We start from the raw sequence: 24,153 nt of genomic DNA, 5'->3' as shown, positions 1-24,153 counted from the left end.
AAAGGGAAGGCCAGGGGTGCCTGAAATCCCTGCCCACTTTCTGGCTGCCCAGGGCCAAGGAGGGCCTGGTTATAGGCCCAACTCAATAAACTTTTCCCCCATGCATCCTTTTACCACACCACACTCAGTCATCACAGAAAAATGACCCAATTACTCAGCCTCCTACCTTAATTGTGGGACACACAGTGACTAAGTGTTCCCAATTGCCCATTTCTTCCCGCCCCAGCTTTGCCTTGACCAAACATGAGTCAGGCTTCTCTCCAGCAGGTCCCTGGACTTTAGCTTGCCCCCCAAATCTGAGCAAGAACTAAAATGTGAAACATTCACCGTTGTTAGCTTATCTTCCAAATTCTTGGACCACAGAGACACATTTCTTGTTCAACCATGAGGGTCTTGAAGCGAGTTTTTCTCCCATCTACTTGGCTTTCCCTGTTGCTTGCTCCCTTTATATATACAAGGGGGAAAAAAAAAGCCGATTTCTGTTTGGTTTTGAGAGGCTTGCAGATTTCTGAGATCAGAGCGTTTTCCCTGTTGCAATAGTCAGTCTTTCTAATGAAAGTCTCCCTATCTTATCTAAGTTCGGATTCGTTTCTGTTTGACGTTAATGTGTAGCTAAGAGTGATCCCAGGTGAGTCTGAGCCCACCTTGGTGGGGAATGAAGCCTAGAGCATCGGAGCATTTGTCTTTCTCTGAGAAAAGGCAAGGAAGCCTGAAATGCACAGCTCTCCCTTGAACTTCAACTTTCTAAAGGGGAATGAATTTCTAAAGGAGGAGGCTCCAGTCTAGGGCTGTAGGGGCCTCTGGGCAAAGGAAGTGCTGGTTGAAAAACACCATTGTGATCACTTCTAGCGGCGAAGGGTGTGTTTGGGAACGGTTTGGGGAGGGGACAGAAGAGAGAGGGTTGGGATGGACGGCAGCAGAAGTAGGAGGTACACGAGGAGTTACTGGTAACGGCGCTTCAGTGGAGGAGCCGGGGGGGATGGGAAGCAGGGGGAGGGGGGCCCTGTTGCCTCAGCGCCCAGAGGTCGTGGAGCGGCAGCAGGGGCGGCCGGAGCAGCAGCAACAACAGCAACGGCGAGCGGGACGGAGTTAGGACCGCTCGGAGCGCACAGGTCTCGAGGTAGTATAAGGTTTGCTATCCTTCCACTTGCTGGCAGTTGCAGAAGAAGATCTGCTTTTTAAGTGAAACGTACATGCCACCCCTCCAAGGGCTGCGGCTTCCCCGGGCTTGCTTCTTTGCCGCTCCCCTTTCCGGCTCTAGCGCTCACTCTTTAATTGGCACTGGCCCCTAAGTTTGCCGGGAGCTCGCTGCCCGCTCGGAGCAGGGTCCCGGCCGGGCGCCGCGGGCGGGGGCGGGGAGCCCGGGAGCCGCAATCCAGAAGCGTCGTGGGCCATGTATATTTCATCAAACGGACTTTGGGTGCGTCGCGTCTCGCAGCCATCAGCGCTATGTGCAGTGACATTTCTGACTTGAGTGGAGGAATGCGCGAAGGAAGCCCGGGCGAAATTGGTACTAGAGGATCTTCTTGGCGCCAATGCTAATTGTCCTGATTTATGCCCCTTCTGACTAAGCTCAACGTCTTCATCTGAAATAAAATGAAAGCGGTGCCAAGCGGCATAGAACCGCCTGGCCGCTGGTTCTGATCCCCGGGAACCAGAAAATCGTCCTGCGGCTTGGAAAAAAAAAAAAAAAAGAAAGAAAGAAAAAAAAAAAAAAGAAATAGAAATAGAAAAAAGAAAAAATATCCCTCAGTAAAAGTTTAAGGCGAGAAGTGTCAGAAGCAGCGGCGCGAGGAGGCGCGGAGGAGAGCCGGCGAGCAGCGGACTGGGCTGGCACGACCTCCGAAGGCTGCAATCTCATTATTAATATCACTATATTTTTGGAGGGAGAGGCACCTTTCTCATCCTCTCTTCCTCTCCGCCCACCCTTACTCCCTCCCCCTCATCTACCTGTCAAAGTCACTGATCTTTTGCATTTCGGAAGAGGACGTCAACGGGAAGGAATTCCCCCTCTGGGTGCCGGCTCCAAGAGGGGGCGACGTGCAGGAGGCTCCCCCCGGGGGTGGAGGCGAAGGTAATTAAGCGGCGGGGAGTGGCGGGCCGGCGCTGGGTTCTCGGTTCTCGGGGTCCTCTCCCGCCGGCGGCCGGGCGCGATCGGGATCCCCGGGCTGCGGCGGTGGCGGCGGCTCGGGTCCTTACGCCCACCCCTCCCGCTCCGCCCGCTCCCTCCCCGGGAGGAGGCTCCGCGGGAGCTGCCGCCGCCCGCCCGTGCGCCGCCCGCGGGCTCCGCTGCTGCGGCCGCCGCCCGAGGCGGACCAGGCTGGCTGGGCAGGGCAGGGCCGCCGCCCCGCGCCGTCGGCTCGGCTCCCGCCCGGCGCAAGGGCAAACGAGCCACACGGTAAGTGCCCGCAGCTCGCCTCTCCTACTGCGACCCGCGCCTCTCGCCCATGCCCCTCTCCCCCGGGTTTCCCCATCCCCCTCCGCCCCCCCCCTCCCCACCCGCTGCGATCCACAGGCGGGAGGGAAGGCTCCGGGTGGGCGAGGAACTTTGTAAAGCGCCCCGAGGAGGCAGCGCGCGGAGCCCTGCGCGCACACACACTGGCACACGCTCACACCCACACACAAGTCTTCCCCGGGGTGCGCCCCGGGCGGGTGATGCGTCCGCCTGTTATGTCCCGAGCCCAGGCGCGGGGTCTGAGCCTCCTTCCGCGGACTGACAGGCGCCCGGCGCTCGCTCTCTCTCACGCACACCTGGCCACACACATCGCTCAGGAGGATTGTCGTTATTTTTTCTTTCTTTCGCCAATTATATTTGTTTGGGGAAAAGCAAAACAAAAAGAAAAAAAAACAAAAACAAACAAACAAACAAAAAAACACTTGCCCTATTGCCGGCCTTGGGGATCTGGTGGCCACACCGAGGGCTTTTGAAGTCCCTTCTTTCAATCTCCTTTATTGGTGCGAGATTAAAGCATTACTATCCCATGTTGTGCAGCTGGGGAGAAAGGGAAATTGAAAGAGGGAGACTTGGTGTAGGGATGCTGTTTGGAATATTCTCTCATATTCTTTACGGGCATCATATTAATCGGTTGATGGATTCGGCTAGGGACATTGAATTGCTCTCCTGTATGGATCTGTGGATATCTATATATAATACAAATAATACCGAATATTATTGGGCCTAAAATAACCAATTAAGTGATTCATACAAGGAAAAACTTAGATATAAAAAGAAACTGCGCCCTCTGCTGTTAATTTTAGTACCCTCACCCGGGGACTTTTTTTTTTTTTCCTTCAGGAATCCACTTAAGAGTAGGCTGTCATCTTACAGGGCAAGGGAAGAAAATTCCTAGCGGGGATTTTAAAGCAACTTTACTTGGAAAAGTCGCAGGTTGAGCTCCTATAGTTGCATCAGGTACAGATTTCCAGTGAGTAGAGGGTCCTCCTCTCTCCCCTCTTCTTTTTATACAGGGAATAATGGAGCCACTCCTCATAAGAAATTGTCAATCTTTGGAATGGAAAATTCTGAGTAAGATTCAGAACTCCACTAAACATATGGTGAATCTGGCAGTAGATTTGCTCTAGAAATAAGGCCCTGTTTTATGACTGAAAATACTAAAAGTTGTTTTATCTTACAGAAGTGAAAAGAAAAAAAACCCAGAAAGATCTTCCATTAAAGTCATTTATTCAGATACGCTTAATAGTTAAGCTTGTTGGAAAGTTTTACAAAAAAATTTTTTTTTCAGGCGAGGCTTTTCTGTTTTGTTTGTACCTTGAGGAGGATCTCTAGTGAGGGAATTAGCAATTCCACATTTCATTAAGTATTTTGGACTGTGTCACTTTGAATGCCTTACCCGCCTCCCTTTCTCTTTGGCAAAGGAAAAGCAGCTCAGTAACTCTCCAAGATTCTTTTTGAAGATAAGCAACTTTCAGTTTTTCATTAAGATAGAATTTGGATCTCTGCATGTGGATCAACATGCAAGGAAAATGTGCATCTAGTATTTCACATGTAATGTTGTTCCAGGGATATATTTTCTTTTCTGGATTGCCATGAAATGAGATACATTTCACCACTGAAGACCACCATGAAGGCATTCAGGATTCTATGTACTGAAATATTAATTTGGCGATATTTCCTATTGTGGAAATTAAGAGGGATAATCTTAAAACTTTTGTATGGAAACAGTTTATTTGAACATGAAGCTGGTTTCCTATTAGTATTTTTGTTTTGTCAGCTTTCACTGGGTGTATGTGTTAAAATGATTCAGGTTAGCCTTTTTAGGAGGAGGCAAATGTATTTTGCAGTTTCCTTTTGTATATTTGCAAGTGGTGCAAATACCTGTCTTTGCTTCCATTATTATTCTGAAACATATCAGGTAATTTGTTTAAAAAGTTAAATCATTACACATTTATTTGATAGGTTTTCTAAGTGTCATAAAAATTTGGAGAGTTTTAGTTACAAAGGCATCAAGTCACTTGGAAAAAAGAAAATTGGATTCAACTTTGAAAACCAATTATATGTTAACATTGAAATATATGTGTGTGAATTATATTGCATAAGAGATTATATTAGTAAAGTCTTAGGTTAGTATGAGATTTAGCATACTTAAAAAAAAAATTTTTATTTGCAGAATCCAAAGTTCTGTTTCAAAACTTCAGGTGGGTGTAGATTTTCTCATATATGCATTTGAGACCTTAGATCTCTGAACTTCCCTGCATTAGAATTAAATATTTGTTTTTCATGTGGTAATTAAACTCCAGATTTCTTCTAGGCTTAACTGATTCTGAAATAGTTTTGGGTATTATCCCATCCTCAATCATCCTGCAAAACATGTACTATCTAATTTCTCGAATCAGTCTTCTCTCAATGAAAATAGAGATCTTTCAAATACCAAGGTGTGTTATTTAGGTTTATTAAGAATCTCATGATAGACAGTTACTCATAATACCCAATCAAGTGTGAGTAAGGTATGCCAATGATGTTGCAGTACATGTTAAATTCCTTATATTTTGAGAGACAGTTAACAAAAGGATAGAAGCATATGTTTTCCATTAAGATGACTAGAAAATGCTTTCTTCAGAACAAATAAGTGCAAAGAGCATTGAATACATGTTAAAATATCTTGTGTAATAAATTTCATTATGACTGCTGGAAGCTGCTAATTTTGATAGGTTATAATTTTGTATATCTTTATCTTTTTATATTTTCACTCAATGATCTATATAGTCAATTTTCCTTTTGTTTCTTCCCATTCAGAAAATGCATATTTATAAAATTCTTAATGTCTATGAGGAATGAGTCAATAGTGATGTATTTCAAGTACCCTTGAAAAGCTGAATATTTATTAAAGAAATAGCCTACTATCACCATTCCCACCTGCTAGTGAGGTTATATAATAAAATGAATGCTGAAAACCAGCTAGATTAGGAGATTTACTGATAATATCTTCCTCTCAGTTGATGAAATTGGCAATTGCTTTGGAATATAATTGCATAAAATATTAATCACTATTAATTCCATGTAATATTGTGGGAGGCTTTTTTTCTGATGAGAGAAAGGGCCTGCGAAAATGGCTTCTGCAAAATTAATCCAAGGTGGAAGGGAATTAGCTGCAGAATCCTGGACAAATACATGTTCTATGTGTGCAAAGGCATTTTATAGCCCATTTTAGTCGTGATCAATAATATCTATCAAATTGAGGGCCATGACATAATTTTATCTTTTTTCATTGGTTCTGCAAATTTATAGACCGGAGGTCTATGGGGTACTCACAACCTATTAATGGGTATTTTTTATCAAAGAGGACTTCTCAGTACTTTAGTTCCCAAGTAGAGGTGATAGCATGATTTGATTACAGTGAGCTCCCAAGGTTTGCAAAGTGAAGAGGTAGAACTGGAGCTGCCCAGAGCTCTTCCGAATCTGTTCTTATTTAGGTGATATGGACACCTGAGACAAATTCAAAGGCCACGTCACTTCACAATTAGTTCAGTTATGGGCCAGAAGGGACAGGTTTAGTATGTTAAGTCCCCAAATACGTTATTCATTGTCCTTCTCATAATTGGTTTCCCTAGCTATTTGCTGTGATGACCTAGCTTTTAGAAGCTATTGATAATTTTAACCTGTTTGAAAGCACAGCAGATAGACAAGTGCCATTAAATAGTGGAGGTTAAGGTGTAAATAATATTCTATTTTTACATCATTGCAGTTTCTTTGAAAAATCTGTAATTATACTTTAATAACAAATTCCTGATTTTCAGAGGCTGCTTTTCCATTGTGTGTCATGGAAGTTCATAGATTTAATTTCTTACTAATTTGAAGTTAAGAGGATTTCTTTTGAAGTGTATGTGACACTGAAAAGTAAGAAAACCCTGAAATGCAGGATACATAATGATAGTACAAATATAAAAATTAGAATGAAATCAAATAATTATGTTAAATAACAGCTTAGTGTCCCTCTGCTCCTGATCTGTAATATGCCGTGGTCAATATCTTTTTCTGTGTCAATGGGAGCTCATTAAATGTAAACTCTACAGACTAACCGAGCCATGCCATATTAGTGCTTGCCAAAGCTTGACATTTTTAATACATTAATAATATGTCTGTAATGTAATGGAAAACTATTAAGCACAACTGGTTATGTGCCAGAAATTTAAGCTATAATTGGCTGCTTCTTGTCAAGAATGTCTGTTGCACAGTCCTGCAACTGCCTAATATTCAAATATCTTGCACTCCTCTGCATTTTTCCTTGTCAGTTCTCTAAATTCGATCAATGGTGTAGTCCATAATTCTGTGTAATGACCATCATTATAATTCTGGTATACTTTAATGAGAATTCGTTATATTGGGATTGCTGTTCTGTCAGGAGATAGCAAAGGGTTCATGTACATTTCCTTAGTGTTCAAATGTATGGTCACCCTTTATTTTGTGGTTGCAGTAATGCAAAATGTGGTTGAGGACAGAGTAACCGAGAATAAATGGATGAGGAGAATATCATTTGTTGGTTAAAAAAGAAAGTGAAGACTAATCTCCAGGAAGCACTCAAATATATTTAAAGTGGTATTTTCAAACTAATATTAAAAATAAACACACAATGCTCACTCCATTCAAACTCAAAACAGTCAATTCCAGGTCTTCAAGATTATATCATTCTTGATAAATAAATTATTGTGTATTTGAAACTAAGAATTAAAGTTAATAATTTCTGACCTAGTAGATTTTACACTGCTTCAGTTATAATACCTACATCCCCCCGCCCCTTGGAAAGTATTTGTTTCCTCTTATAAAAACTAGTAAACACAGTTGAAAAAGTCATCTCAAAAATGTAAATTTGCATCACTTTAACACCTTCTCAGATTATTAATTGTCAAATTGTTGGATGTGTCTGAAAATATCAACTTAAAATTACTAATGAATCTGAAAAAAAGCAGAAGGCTGTAGTAGCCACAACACATGCTTCTCTGATTTTTTTTCTTTTTAGCTTAAGATTTCAAAATGTGCTTTACACAGTATAGTCTCTAGGTTACAAGGAAGAGGCCGATTCAAATCTGTAGTTTATACATGTTTAGACAAACTACTAATTATTGCTTCATAGGAACTCAAATATTCAACACTTTTTCTAATAGCAAATATCACAAATTGCAGCTGTATGATACCATTTTATGAATTGAATATAATGAAAATTGCACTTGCATCCATAAAGCAATTATTATAAATTACTTTGCTATGGAAACACAATTCAACCATCTGTTGGCATTTCATAGTCTCTGTGGCTTAGTTCATTTTAAGATGGTACATTATTTAAATATAATGAATTCCCTTTATAAGATTGTTTGAAGATAGTGAACTTCCATATTTCAACCGTTTAATGTGAATTGAAGGGTCTATAATAGAATTTTCTAAAATTGTAGGCTTTTTTTGTCCTTTTTGCATTGCTTAAAATCAGTTAACTTTTAGACTATAAATATAAATAATCTAATTAAGAAAATATATTTTTTAATACCTGGTTTCCAAATGTTAGCATTTGTTTAGATTTTGATAGTGATCTCTAAATAGAAAAGTGGCCACTTAAACTCACCAATGACTTGTAGCCATAGTTATGTAGGGTGCATTATCAGTTAACCAAAAGTGCTTTTACACAGTAATTTTTATTTTCTCTTAGAATTAGTGCCATATTATTCTGCTTCATGGCCTGTTAACTCACCCTCGGCTATTTTTATATGTGCATTTTAAATTGTGCATTTTACTACAGAGCTTTTAGTTTTAAAGCAGCTTACAATATTTGCCTTTGGGACAAATTCTCTTCTGTTGCAAAAAGTAACGGCAAATGCACATGTAATGGCTATAAAAAGATGTAAAAATATAGAAAATTCTTACGAAAGGAAATTTTGCTCCTTTGGTTTTATTTTTGAATGTTTTTTTAGAGAGCCAAGTTATCTTTATTACTAAATGCAACTAAACAAAATATGCTAAATTCTTCAAATATAATGAGCAAATCCACAGGGACAGGCTTATGCTACCAATGCTGATTTTCACTTCAGCAAACAAAAGCTAAGAAATGTACAAGGAATTTGGAGATTTTTAGGGTCTCTTTGTCAAGAGACAAAAGGGATATAAGTTGTTGTCGTATCTTTGTCATCATTATAAAAGCACTCATTTACCCCATTGTTCTCTTGGAAGATTTTCTAGCACTGCAGTGTATGAGAAATGTTCAAATCTAGCTGCTTGCTCTCAGTTTTGTCAAGATGGAAATGTAATTTTTGAAGTGAAAACCTGTAACTCACACACACGTGTCTGTCTTTGTTATGGAAGAGTTAAATCCTTCATATCGAAATTCTCCCCAATGTGAATGATTTCCATGGTTTGCTCATTCTAGCAAAACAGCTGAGTAAAGGTTATCTGTATTACACCAATTTGCTTTATATTGCATCAGACCTCCAAAATGTCAACATATTGTACGTTTCGTAATACATTGATTCTGGGACAATAACTCTTACTCTTATTGTTTCTAAAAGGGTGTTGGTGCCAGAAGAAAAGAATGATTGATGGGAAACAGACACCGGGCTATGGACACTCATCCTTTTGCTTCAGATACTGATATCTCAGCCTGCCTGAGCGTCCCTTGTGAGCTGTGAACATTGAGGATCACTCAGGGTTATCGGATGTACAACGGGAGAGCCATCACTTTGCTAAATTATTATCTGCAGTTGGACATATTTTACAAAAACCAAACTAGACCTGAGTCTAATAGATATGTTCTAGGACAAAGAAAAAGCTACAAGTTGTTAACGCCTAACACACAAGTATGTTAGGCTTCCACCAAAGTCCTCAATATACCTGAATACGCACAGTATCTTAACTCTTCATTTTCGGTTTTGGGATCTGCTTTGAGGTCCCATCCTCATTTTTTAAAAGAATACACAGACCTACCTACCCATATACATACATACATATATGTACATATATGTAAACTAGACAAAGATCGCAGATCATAAAGCAAGCTCTGCTTTAGTTTCCAAGAAGATTACAAAGAATTTAGAGATGTATTTGTCAAGATTCCTGTCGATTCATGCCCTTTGGGTTACAGTGTCCTCAGTGATGCAGCCCTACCCTTTGGTTTGGGGACATTATGATCTGTGTAAGACTCAGATTTACACAGAAGAAGGGAAAGTTTGGGATTACATGGCCTGCCAGCCGGAATCCACGGACATGACAAAATATCTGAAAGTGAAACTCGATCCTCCGGATATTACCTGTGGAGACCCTCCTGAGACATTCTGTGCAATGGTGAGGTAACCCTTTTACATCAAATATTTCATATAAATAGAGTCTAATCGCATATACATACAGATGTGGTGAGTGTGAAGACAATTCATGCAATAAGTTGAATCTGCAGGTGGCAGATTTGTGTTAAAAGGCTAGTTTCTTTCTCAGTGGAGGCTTACCCTGCCTGGAATTACAATTTGCACACTGTGATTGATGCCCTGGAAGGAACTTACTTTCTGCTTCCCTGAAAACCAATAGTTTCACTGAGGCAGATATACTATCGCATATATTATAAAAGAAAAAGTCCAGTTGAAGGTTAAATTTTAGATTGGAGGTTAGAAATATGATTAGGTCATATCTGTCATGTTAAGGATAAAATGCATTGGCAAACCAACTTTAAAAACACAAATGTTTCTTCACATATGTGTATAAAGCCAGTCCCAAATTCTGTAGTTCAAGGAGAGACTAGATCTCATAATTATCTTCATCAGGAGGCGGCTATGATTTGGGAGTCCTTGGTTAGGAGATCAGCAAGAAAAAAAATAGAGGAGAGAGGGACTAAAGCCTTGTGAGAGGTTTTTCCAGAAAAATCTTATTTGCCAACTCCCCTTATTGTCAAGGTCATAGTTTTCTATGTATATTTTAAAGATGACTTTTGGAACATAGAAAACTTACTTGCTGAAAAGCAAGGGCTCAGCATGTATAAATTCAGATACTTTTTTTTTGATAAGCAAAGTTACAGAATTCATTTTTCTCATGGCTTATATAAGTCTTTTTTTTCCTGCATAGAAAGTTAAATACCATGTGAAAAGGTAATATTAGGGTAACACATTGAATTTTTATGAAAGACATAGCTGACAATATTTCTATAAGTATTAGTAAAGAGGCTGGTGGTTAAAATGGTATACATTAATGTGCTAAAGAGTTAAGATGGTGAGTTTATTTGGTTTATGTTTTTTTTTTTTCTTTTTGTTATAGGTGGTTTTTATTTCACACAAGAACTGTGATCCCATTTTTCTCCACATAACAGATATAATTGTATGGCAGATTTTAATAGTAATCTTACCTGACTATATTATTTTGAACCTGGCCTGGCATTTTCAGGATAGTGATACTATTAATCAAAGTAGCATCTGTTCACAGTCCCCAGTGAGTTAAATTAGCATAAGATCATCTTAGACCTAGCAGCATAAAAAAGGTTTTGTAACAGGAAACAATTTTGAGCAATAAAGAGTGTTTTCACCTTAAAGCTAAGGGCTTGCCATTTTTCAGAAGTGCCTTTGGGGACTGGTTTGAATTATAGTCCAAACCTGATTTTGTGGAGAGTGAGAAAAAGCACTTGGCTATTAGGTGTCACTGTGACTAAAGTGCCCTGAAAGACTAAATATTTCAAAGAGAGGACCCATCTCTCTGGGAACAGGTATGTGCTGTGCAAAGAAGTTGCATTTTGGAAAGCAGAGACTTCCAGAGAAGGAGTTTATTCAAACACATTAGCAAAATCATAATAAATCTGTAAAGGAGCAGAGACATTTGTGGAGGCTTTATGTGAGGTCTTTAATAATTTCTCATAAAAGGTCAACTATAAGAGCTCATTATTGATGTGGATTGAAATTGCTGTTTGGGTGATAGGTTGTGTAGTCTTCTACTCCTTATAGCAGAGGATGAGTTCCGGGCCAAGTCTGCATATTACTGAGAACATTCTAGCTCTATATATTGGTTTACATGACACTGTAACAACATGTCCCTTCTGGAATTGTTTAATAATTTCCAGATCTAAGTAAAATAGCAAATTTCCTTTCCCAGGGTGCTGTTTTCCCTCTTACAGGCCCTGTGTGATGTTTTCAAGGTGTGATCTGTGGGTGCAGCTTCCCTGATCTCAGTCTCTGGCCAGAGCATGCTTGTTCAGCACTCCTCCTATCTGTCATGTTTAAGGGTTTACTTGGTGTCTTCAGCTTGCCTCTTTCTCCCATCATGAGTGCAAAGGGCATGTTACAGATCTTCCCATGTCTGCCTTTCAAAGGGACATGGTCTAAGGTATTTAAATGAGTCAATTCCTCTCAGTCCACTGGCTAAGTGATGTTAGAGACCAAATGGGAAAAAAGAATTAAAATATCCCTCAGCTTTCTCAAGTGCAGTAACGTGTATACTTTGTATGATCACATGAGACTCTGCAGGACAGTCTTTAAAACGCTGCATCTTAGAGTGACGCAGATATTTCGAAGCCCTGGGGGATGTAAACTTGTCATTGGACAGAATGGTTTTCCAAGGGAGAATGTAAGATTTGTGAAATGTTGCCTATCAATGCTTAATTTGTATTCCTTAATATGCATAGGATTGGCATAACAAATTTAATAATCTATCCTTTAAATATACACCTTGGGACTATTTGTATGCATATTATATACCACGTCAATGGTAATGGCCTAATATAGCAACTCTTCCTCTCTGCAGTTTTGGATGTTCCATAAAACTCTTTAGTGTGAGGATTCCTGACACAAGGTTGGGAAACTGTCTCAGGATGCTGTCCTATCAAACCTGTTTAGGTACTCCGTAGCCCAGGGTGTAATGGGGATCCATAAAGTCATTTGTGTTATGACTTATGTGTTCTCCCCTCCTTGACACTTGCATCCATACCTGCTCCCTCAGAGTCGTTATGGCCTATTATATCAGGGGAGCTGCCACATGAATACAGCCACTGGTTAGCCCCTATATGTAAAGGTTTGCTGCAAAATTGTTCCAGTAATCACTTGTTCAGCTAGTGACACTCCTATTAGCTGTGGCTATAGCTGTTCTGAGCACCAAGGGAACATGTGCTGAGAGAAATACCTATAATTCCTCAGGCCGATTTTTTTAATATAAAGTTGAAGTTCATTGGCATTGCATTAAGAGTCCGTGTTGCTGCTTTTTTCATTGACTTCATCATTATATGCCAGTGACTATCCATTAATGTTGCATTTATTTTAATATAGAGTAAAATGTCAGGAAAAAAAGGAGCATATGGATTCCATTTAACAATAGATCTCTGCTTATTAACCTGGATGGCATAGTTAATAAATCTTCAATGTGAAGTACTTTAAAATTGTTCTGTATTAATTGTACCAGTATTTATAAACATTAGTTTTTCAGGAGAGCACTGCCGTTTCTATTAATCATAGTGGATAAGGAAGATAAATGTGTGTATGTATATATATATGTGTGTGTGTGTATGTATATACACATATACATATACATATATATACACAAATTGTGTATATTTAAAAACATACATTTTCTTTTTAAGTTGATGTATTCCTTTTGAGTTGATGATGGCTAAAGACAATCTCTGTTTTCATCAATGGGGAAGAATCTGAAGGGAAGGCGGGGGTTAACCCTCTTTTTTAGGCTGGGAGAACACATTTGAATAGATCCTATCTTTTCAGCCACATTGAAAGCTTCAGGTGGCAGAGCTTTGTCAGGAAACACAGATCATTTAGTGACTACAATTTGTTTCAATTTGCATAAAGAGCAGAGAGGATGATCTGAACCTGTGTGTAAAGCTGAAGTGACAACACAAAGCTATGACTTTTTCTTTGTGTTTAGACAAAGTTAGCTGTCATATCTTGCGTACACCCCAGTGGCTTAAAAATGGCAAAATTATCTGCAATTATCTCTAGCCTGCAGCTAATTTTCTGGATAAGTTAAACAGATGCTTTGAAAAGGAGCCTACAGACGGAAGAACTCATGTGCGTTTGTACAATTTATGGTGCAGAAGTGCTGATGACTGTAGAAATGGAAGCCCTTGAGTGCTGCTATGGATTTCAGAGCCAATCAAAACTAAATTAGGAAACAAAGATTATTAAAAAGTCTTCTGTGCATGTAATTTTGGCATAATATTATGAGGTGGACATTAAATGTTTCCCTTGGAGACGTTCAGCATCATTAATGCAGCATGCCTTTAATTACAAGGAGACTCATATTACTAAAAAATTGGAGAAAATAAAGTACTCTGAGGTATAGTTAGCAATAACCTCATTATGTTTACTGAAATAATTAAAAGAAAAGGTATAATTTTTCTAAATAAAATGTCAGAATGTGAAATGAAAATGGATTTTCCTTAGGAAATTTACTAATGCGTGCCTGTGCTCTCGATAGGCATTTATTTAAGGACCTTAACAGATCTATTAATGATCATTCCATATTGTGCTATTTCTAGATAGACTTCTATTATGAAAAAAAAAACTTTAATTATTGTAAGCATTGTGGGGAGAGCATATTTCATTATGTTCCAATGGAATTTACAGAAGTGGTAGAAAGTCTTTGTGTTTTGTGGTTTCAAAGGAACCCCGAGAGATGAGTGACTGGTAACTCGTAGTCTCAGGGCTATCTATAACTTCAAGTTCTGATTTACCTTTGGCTCAGGTTGCCATCTGGTGGCTATCAGGTGGCCCTTGAGAAATTAATTTGATAAACTGTTACATTTTCAATGACAATTACTATCAATTTTCCAAAAACTGGAAATGACATTGACTTATATAATAATCAAATAATCTTAAAAATACACTCTGTTCACATGAAACATAATTCAGTAAATGAATGAAGTTTTAATAACAGTGACACCTTTCATTTGAACTGACTTATCCCTTAATTATGCCAAAATGGAATTTTTTAAAACCTTCAGTTCTTTCATTATTAACACTTCATTGTTATTAGTTCATTATTTAGACTTATTTCTTAGAAAAGTTTAACTCATGTTTGGAATGAATTAAGTTCCAAGGAAATCAGTCTTTCTGATATACCACTATATCAAGTATTTCCTTTCTGAGGAGTGTACAATAGCTCCTTATGATCTATTGCATCATGTCTAAAGTACTCTACCTGTTTCTTGAATTTGGGAGCATATAGCCTATTGCCCACTACTTCTCATCAGGACTCTATAGCATCTCCAGGGGACTATGACTGGCAATCTGATTGGAAGGGGACAACTGGATTTGAGTTGAAACTGCCTTGGCATAGCATGCATGGCTTGTTGGGGAGGTCTTAGAAAGGAGCTGATGAAGATTATGGCAAAGGCAACAAAACCTAAAACCACCTCATGTCATTTATTGTCCCAGATAGTGTGCGTAAGTGCTCTTTGTTGAGCTAAAGCCTCACAAATATTACTGCAAACCATCGTGTGCAGAGTGAAGTGAGCAGAGCATTCAGCACATGCGAAACCTAGTGGTGGTGGAGATAACCAAAGTCAAATAGCATATGTTCGTTGCAGCCAATGGAAGTCCCGAGCAAAAATAATACAAAGTAGTGTTTATTCAGAGGGTAGAAGAATAGAGAAATAAGATCAGCACTCAGAATTTAAAGGTGAAATATTATTTTGCAACATGTCAAAGGGCCACTTGGAAAATACTATCTGGTAGCCAAATGCCTAATATTAAACAGTGCCAGAAAAGGAGAAAAAAAGGCTGGGTTGGCCAAGTGTGGTGCCTCACACCTGTAATCCCGGCACTTTGAGAGGCTGAAGTAGGTGCATCTCTTGAATCTAAGAGTTCAAGACCAGGCTGGGCAACAGAAAGAAACCCCACCTCTACAAAAGTTAGCCAGACATGGTGACATGCACCTGTAGTCCCAGCTACTTGGGAGGCTGAAGTGGGGGGATCTCTTGAGCCCAGGAGGTCAAGGCTGCAGTGAGCCAAGACCACGGCACTGCACAACAGCCTAGGCAACAGAGCAAGACCCTGTCTCAAAAAATCAAAAACAAAAACAAACAAAAAAACTGGGTGGAGCAGATGGTGGCACAGTGTTTTAATGACTGCCTGGTGGCCTGGTTAATGGTGGCCTGGTTAACTTCTTATATCTGGCAGATACGGCCAGGATGGAAGAGGAACAACACAATAAAGAACCTGATATATATATCAGGTTGAAATATCTATATCTATATCTATATCTATCTATCTATACATATATATTTCAAATATGCATATATAGTTATTAATTTAAGAGATACCAGAATATGTTGAGTAAAACAAATATGGCTTATCTACCTGGAACTCCAATTTCACATTAAGATTAGGGGAAACATTTAACCGAATGCAGAGATGCAAGATTTTTAAAGGTGAAATATGAGACCTCAAAATAGTGACTGCTTTGCAGTGGAATACTGAAGTTACTTCCTTTGTCCCCCAGGAGATAACCTTGTCTGATTTTAGTCTACAGGATCATCACTTGCAAAGTGTGAGAAGTATTGTTCTAAAACATGAGTCTCTCTGGACTGTTTTGAAGTACAATGGACATATTCCCCAGAATTTTGGAAGGCTTGCTCTGCTTTTCTTTGATTTTGTTTTGTTTTGTTTTGTGTTTAACATGGGCTTTAGGATGGTTTCTTGATCCTCTGATTTTGAGGACTAGTGTTATCACCATGAAGCCCTTTACCTCATGTCATCTCTTGTCTCTAGGAGGACAAGCAGAAGACATTCCTTTTGTTTAGCATAGTCCGTGCTCTTCTCCACTTACTCTGATGCCACCTATCTTTCAATGTCTAGCTCAAGTTAATTTCAGGTCATATAATTCTCTTGACTTTTTAACTCTTGTTAAATCTATCTATCTATCTATGTAATATGTATATATCTCTATATCTAGAGAGACATATATAGTAGCCAGCACTGCCTGTGTACTCAACTGTATTCCACCATTTAACACCTCATTAGATCTTATTGATTTATACACCCACATACACATTTTCTTCGTATGTTTACTGTATTCTGACTCTTTAAGTGGGTCATTACTCTTTAAGTGGGATGATATGTGAGAGAGCCGCCACACTTGCTAATGCATAGTAGGAATTCACTAAAGACTGTATATTATATTGTTTTTTATTTCTCATAGCATTTAACATACTCCTAGGCAGCAAATACATGATAACATGGTTCTAGCTAATTAATTGATTTGAATATTGTAAAGTCATGCACCACATAATAATGTTTTGGTAAATGAGGGACTGTTTATACTACAGAGGTCTCATGAAATTAAAATGCTGTATTTTTACTGTACTTTTTCTATGTTTAGGTAGATTTGGGTTCACGAATACTTAACATCATGTTATAGTTGCCTATAGTATTCAGTATAGTGACATGCTGTACAGGCTTGTAGTCTAGGAGCAATAGGCTACACCATATAGCCTATGTGTGTGTAGCAGGGTACATCATCTAGATGTGTGTAAGTACACTCTATGATGTTCACACAATGAGATCACCTAATGACACATTTCTCAAAATGTATCCCTGTCATAAAGTGACACATGCCTGTATTTGATTACCATAATGTTTTCTATTTCTTGAACACATTTATCATAAATCTAGTGTTTTACTCTGTAAATTAAGAGGCAATTAGCAAAATTTAGCTACCGTACTTGGGCAGCTTATGCTGCTCTCAAAAAAGAAATTGTAGAGGCAAAATCTACTCTGAACTCACATACTGAAATCTCTCTTTCTCTAGACTATATATGAGATTTATTTTTTCTATTTCTAATTAAATATAGGAGGTTTGGTGTGTGAGGAAATAAGAATCTGTTGAGATAAAGAAGACTGTCCTGATTTATGTCCAGCACAGCATTATAACCAATGGAAAAAAGAATGAAAATAACATCAAGATATCAAAGTGAAAAGGCCATTAAATAAAACATTGTATAGCCACATAATAGAATATGTATAGCTATTAAAGTAATATTTCTGAAGGATATACAATGACAAAAATAAACGTGGAAAACATAGTAGTAATTTTTTTAAAGAATGATATGGCAAAATGATTTCAATGCTGTGTGTTTTTAGGATGTTGAGCTCATTGTATTGTATTTAATTGAGGCTAAAAAGGTAGGGCTGCACTCCTGTGTGGTCCAGGGATGGAACTGCCGTTGAATGTATACTCCGTGTCAGTCATGGGCAAAGAGTTGTCAGGGAACTTAGGCAGGTCCCTCTCTCTGGTCATTGCTCTCTTTTGTCTGTGCTTCTGGAGGAAGAAGGAAGATAGCCTTGACCACACGGTATTAAGCGAAGTCAGGAGATCTCTTTGGAAGCAATAAGCTGAAGATGAGTAAATTACACCTTGTAAACTATACCTGTGGCTTTAAAATTTGCTTTAAATCGATCCACAGTGAGAAATAGATTTTATGTTGGAACACAGTAAACACACACTTATCCCCATACACAGCCAAAACAAAAGCTTCACAAAACGGAACTTACACTTTCTATGTGTTATGGCCTCTGGTATTTTTTCTTCCATTATATTCTTTTCTCTTACTTAACAACTAATTGGAAATTATATACTGAGTATGATCCACAAATTATATGTAGCATTGTTTTTGAAACTTGAATAAGTGGAAAAATACTGTACCAAACATTGCATAATATCCTTTTTTAAATTTAACATGAAGTTTTTGAGATAAACTGTTGTATAGTATTCTACCATATGAATATTTCTTCAGTCAGCCTTCTATTCCTAGGCATTTCAGTTTTTTGGATTTTACACTCTAAGGTTCTTGATTGGTGTTGTCAAATTGTCCACCAGAAAGATAGTTAACAATTTATAGTTCTACCAGCATGTTATGCAATTATGCTAGTCATTAGATCCTCATCAATACTGCACATTATATTCTCTCATTTTCATCCACTAAAAGGCCTTAGCAAGTAAATGAGGATACGGAGTTTAACCAAAATGATAATGACAAAATTATCTTATTCCCACATCTGTTTTCCTAAGGTTATAATGTTTTAAATTTGAGATTGATATAGGGACATATTTGAAGGTAAAAATGGCATTTCATGTTTAAAAGATGCATGTATTGAGAGGGTTGATTTTTAATATGTTTCTTGGCTATTTAAATTTATTTATTTCTAACTGTAAGAGTTTTTTTTTTTTTTTTTTTTTTTTTGAGATGGAGTCTGGCTCTGTCGCCCAGGCTGGAGCACAGTGGCGCGATCTCGGCTCACTGCAAGCTCCGCCTTCTGGGTTTTTACGCCATTCTCCTGCCTCAGCCTCCCGAGTAGCTGGGACTACAGGCGCCCGCCACCTCGCCCAGCTAATTTTTTGTACTTTTTAGTAGAGACGGGGTTTCACCGTGTTAGCCAGAATGGTCTCGATCTCCTGACCTCGTGATCCGCCCATCTCGGCCTCCCAAAGTGCTGGGATTACAGGCTTGAGCCACCGCACCCGGCCAACTGTAAAAGTTTTAACTCCTTTGTACTTTTTGCCTCTTAGATTCTAACTTTTTACTAAAGCCAAAAATTAATATTTATTTATATATATGTAGTATTTGGACCTTTTACAGAAACTCAATTTTCTGTCAGTGTAATCAGTTCAAAATATGAATATCTTTTTACCATAAGAACAGGTATCATTTCAGAGACTTTTCCACGCTCCTCATTTTGTGGAAATGTTATGTGTTTCTGCACTGGATTTTGGTGGCAGAGACATAATCTTAGGGCTGGGAGAGATTCATCTGAGTGCCTGTTTCTGTCCTTTGTTCCTGTTATAAGAACTTAGCAAAGTTGTCATTTACTCTCAGGCAAAGCATCCTATCCACTTAGAATCAGTCCCTTTGAAAAAAGTTGAATATCTTTTATATTCCTTGTATAAAACCGCTGGTGTGAAATCTTTGGTTTTAATTCACCAGACTAATGGGCAGTCTGGTTTTTCGTGTGCCATTTAGAAATTTCAGAGTTTCTTTGCTTACAAAAGGGGAAAGTGACATTTGTTTCATAAGAATAATATTGGAAAGAACTTACTGAGATCGGCAGGTTGTCAATTTCTTCTCACCTTGCTAGGAATAGATAGATTCATATAGCATCTATTCCATGAAAATTAAAGATGTGAGCTGAGGAAAAAGCAGAATTGCTTTCTCTTTGACCTACTTTGAGGCTGACTTCTAAAATATTAAATAAAGAATTGAACTAAGTGTTGCTCCAGTACAAAGAAATAGCCCTTTTGTTTCAGAGGGTTAATGTCATTGAGAAGTCCAGCTGCCGACATTATCATGAGGTCATGTCTGCACAGTGATTTTTCACCATCGTATGTGACATTTTGTTGCTTTCCTGTTGCTCCCTTTCCTTCTTGGAAATCATAAAATGAAGAAATCAAGTACGCTTCCAAACAATTTCTAAGCATGGTCTGGAAGCTAGTCTTGTGTTTCAGCAATGTTGTCATGGTTCCTCTATAGTGACTTGTATGAAGGAAGAAATTATAAACTGGTAGAAAAGATTAGACAAGTGTAAGGAACATGAAGCCTGCCGAGAAGTTAAAAGACTGTTCTAGAAAAAGAATTCTCTATTTCAAAGAAAGATATTTTAGTGTGTGCATAGGTGCCAGAAGACATGAATGTGGGATGTGTAAAACTATAAATTGTCTGCCAGATATGGAGAGCTGAGATTTGTAGGTCATATGAAGGTTATACCAAAGGACCTCAATCTTTTTGAAAATGACATTCAAAATTTTTGGATTCCTTTGTGGGTCAGAGTGGACTGAGGTCATTCATATTGTGGACCATCTGCATGCTCTCTCAAGACAGAACAGAATCCAATGTGTGTGGTCTGCGTAAGTTACAGAAGCTGTGTGCATGACATAGAGAAAATGAGTTGGTGGCCAATATGCTAATCTGAGGTTGATTGTTGATGCCTGGGCCACTCCATATGGGTTTTTGTTTCAAAGTTTAGAAAGACTAATCTTATATGAGGTGTTAGGGAGCATACTCATCGATGTGGCTACTATCTGGCTCAGAATTATGTTCTATTTAGCCATCACGGGAGACAGTGCTTTTATAGTGCCGAACATGGTGTGATGCATATAGGAGTAGTTACATGCTTGTTGAATTGAACTCGTGCTATATTTTTACAAATAATACTTGTAGCTGATATTTATGAAGAACTTACCTGGTGTCATGCACTGTACTGAAAGCTTGGACTGTGTTGGTTCTTATAATCCTCAGTCCTGTCTTATCCTTACTCACCAGAGTAATTGAAGCATGAGGTTAAATAATTATTGTAAGTAAGTCATGCAAAGAGGATATAAACCCACTCTGACACCTACGTTCCACTCTTAAACTATTCTATTCCCCCCTAATTTTATTTGTAGCATGTGGAATAAAACCATAGTGAAAACCTTTTTTAAAAAATAACATTTATGATTTGGGCTATGAGCTATAATACTATGATTTTGTTATTTAAAAAGCCTTTTATCTGAAATAGCCTCAGAAAATTGGATTGTGTAAACAGAGTGTATGGAACGTTGAAAATACATATTACGTGATGAGTGTCTTCATTCAGAGATAAGAGAACTGATCAACAGTGTTTGTTTCCATTCTTGCTTTCTTTTCCATTAACGTGTTCATATAAATGGAAATAAGCTGTTAGAAATCATAGAAAGCAGAGTACATATTGTATTCATCATGTAAAAAACAGAATAATAAGTCAGCAACTGTTGGCTAGTTAACAAAATCATATTCTTGTGGGTGAGGTGTTGAGAAAAGTGGTTAGTGTGATGCTTTTGTTTTGTTTTTGGTTTTTTACAGTATCAATAACAACTGTTATCATATAGCCAACTGCCTACATGCTGTCTCTACTTGGATGTCTAGTAGGCAGTTTAAACTTAATGTGTTTATTATAGAACTCTTGATTTCTTCTTCCTAAATCTATTCTGCCTCTAGTATTTCCCATATCTGTAAATGGCAACTTATACTCATCTAGCTGCTGAAGATGAAAAATCTAAGAATCCTCTTTAACTCCTTTATATCTCTCACAACATATATCAGCAAGTGCTGTTAGCAAAACCGTCAATTGCAAACCCAACCACTTTTTACCTTCTCCACTGCCAACAGCCAGGTCTCAACCAGCTGTGTCCCCAGGCTAGACTCCCGCAGTATCTCCTAATTCGTCTCCCTGCTCCCCACTTTTGTCCTGCTATCAACATCATTTATATACTGTATAATATAAACTATTATAAAATAGAGACATTGTATGTAATATAATAATATATGTATGCATATAATTTTAAACATCTCAGCCAGTCTGGCCCTTTCCTTGTTCAATTTTTCTCATAACTTTGTGTCCATTCAACATCATATCTCAAGCCTTACTACTGCCTGGAAGTTTCTATCTAATCTGGCTCCTGCATTCTTCTCTAACCTCCATTCTCATTGCTCCTGCCTTGCTCAGTCCTCTGTAGCTGCACTCTCTTGCTGTTCTTTGTAACACTGTTTATTCCTGCTTCTTGGCTTCCATCTGCATTCTCAATATCTTCCTATAGTTTTTTCCTAACTTTTATTCAGCTTTCCACTTAAAAAACCTCAAAGGGGCCTATCTGACCACCCTATTGAAATGCATCTTCTGAATTTTTTATGGGGATTATAGTAAAAATATTTACAAACTGGGACAGCATAAACACTGACCAATCAGAAGAGATGTCAATGGTTTTACTCCTTACAGGCCACCTCTGACTATCAGGATAGAACTGATATCTCATAGGTCATTATTTGCTCATCTATTTATATCGTTTTCCCCTCCAGAATATGAGCTCCAAAGGGTAGGAATTGTGTTTTGTAGTGCCCATAGTAGAGCCCTGTAAACATATGTTAAATGAATGAATGAACCGTTAAACAGAGATATATTTGTTGGACCATAACATTCATATCAAAGATTATTGCTCTGATATACACAAGGTCTTCGGGGTATTGGCTGTGCTAGAGGCCCTTAATCTTTTAAAGGTTCTTAACTTTGGAGAAAATCATAAAACTTTTCTTTATTTTTCAATTAAAAATATTTTAAGGTACATAAACAGTATGATAAATACATGTGCAACCACAACTTATAGGCTGGGCATGGTGGCTCATGCCTGTAATCCCAGCACTTTGGAAGGCCGAGGCAGGAGGATCACTTGAGGTTGGGAGTTTGAGACCAACCTGGCCAACATGGCAAAACCCCATCTCTACTAAAAATACAAAAATTGGTCAGTTGTAATGGTGTGCACTTGTAATTCCAGCCACTCAGGAGGCTGAGGTACGAGAATCACTTGAACCCAAGAGGCATCATGCCACTGCACTCCAGCCTGGGTGACAGAGTGAAACTGTGTCTCAAAAAAAAAAAAAAGAAAAAAAAAGAAAAAGCACCAAAAAGCCCTCCACCACTTACGATTTATGATTAACAATGGTAATGTTATATTGTTTTTGTAAGAATTTAAAAAATATATATCACTGACAGAGTTGAAATAATCTTTGTCCCTATTTCCCTAAGAAGAAATCAGTATCTTGAATTGGTGTATTTCCTTCTAGTCCATGCTTTTATGCTTTTATACCTGGATTATGTGTTCAAAAATAATATATAGTTTTGATTTTGGATTTTTTTAACGTTACCATCCTGAAAAAAAAAACTATTCTGTAATTTGCTTTTCATTCAACATTATATTTGTAAATTATTCATTTGATCTATATGATCATGTTAATTCATGTTAATACTATATATAGGTACATATGTATGCATATGTGTATATTTCATTATATGAATACATAACTCATTAATGGAAATTTGGGAAGTTTCTTTTTTTATTTTTACTTTTTGCAATTATAAGCCACTCTACAAGAAAGATCTTTGTACCAAACTGTTGGTGTGTATGAGCAAGTTTGATTTTGTTTTTCCCGAGGTACGCACCCCAAAGCCAATCTGTTGGACTGTAGAGTATGAGCATTTTCGTCAAATGTGGTTGCACTACTTTGAATTCCTACCAACAGATTATAAATATTCTCCTTAATAAGTTTTGTCTTGTTTATTTATATGCTTCCTCTTATTATGGAATTACTATATTAAGAAATCATGTTTCTCTTATTTCCTTAGCTGTCAGGAATAGATTTTATGATATATCATGGTAACCACAATTAAGTTAGGATTTTTGATAAAACTCTATGTACTATGGCTCTTCATCTCTCATTTTTGTTTTAATTATTTAATAATATATCACTTGGAAGTTGTATAATCATCACCAATAAATATTTAGAATGGCAAGTTAACAGAAAGAGAGATGAAATTTGGATAAATAAACATTGAGCTAAACTATGAGCAAAATTCTTTGACTAGAACTTTACACAGGGGGCAACAAATTTTAAGAGTGGCACCTTACAACTGGCCACCCGAACTGAAAGATATACTCTGAACCTATACAATTTGTATAAAAGTCCCTCTTCTAAAATTTTTAATACTTAGCCATATATAATTTTTTCCCCAAATTTACTGTCTTCATTACTAGACTATAACAATAGCCTTATAGTGCTTTTAAACTGGAAGTCTTTTTGCTTACTTTGCAAGATGATATATAAATATTGCATCATCCATCACCGGAATAACTTGTCTCCTAGATGAAAACCTGAGGGTGATGTGTAACTGTAATAA

General features: G+C 38.0%; 1 protein-coding gene across 16 annotated transcripts in view; it reads left to right on the top strand.

The window, feature by feature from the left end:
* Window positions 1–1,155: 1,155 nt before the first annotated feature.
* Window positions 1,156–24,153, top strand: part of NTNG1 (netrin G1) — a 352,207-nt gene continuing 329,209 nt past the window's right edge. For 9 of the 16 annotated variants that reach the window (XM_005542553.5, XM_045366166.3, XM_045366139.3 and 6 more), the window contains exons 1-2: window positions 1,156–2,074; window positions 9,010–9,781. In XM_005542553.5, coding sequence (XP_005542610.1) covers window positions 9,536–9,781 — 246 coding nt within the window. In that variant the 5' untranslated portion in view covers window positions 1,156–2,074; window positions 9,010–9,535. Of the gene's footprint in view, window positions 2,399–9,009; window positions 9,782–24,153 lie in introns of all 16 variants that reach the window. The other 7 variants (XM_045366190.3, XM_045366146.3, XM_074000594.1 and 4 more) reach the window with 1 other exon arrangement.

The sequence above is a fragment of the Macaca fascicularis genome, chromosome 1, assembly GCF_037993035.2.
Source record: "Macaca fascicularis isolate 582-1 chromosome 1, T2T-MFA8v1.1".
In the NCBI taxonomy this organism is placed as follows: Eukaryota; Metazoa; Chordata; class Mammalia; order Primates; family Cercopithecidae; genus Macaca; species Macaca fascicularis.
Note: the sequence above shows the minus strand (reverse complement) of the source record. Positions and strands in the feature narration are given on the sequence as shown.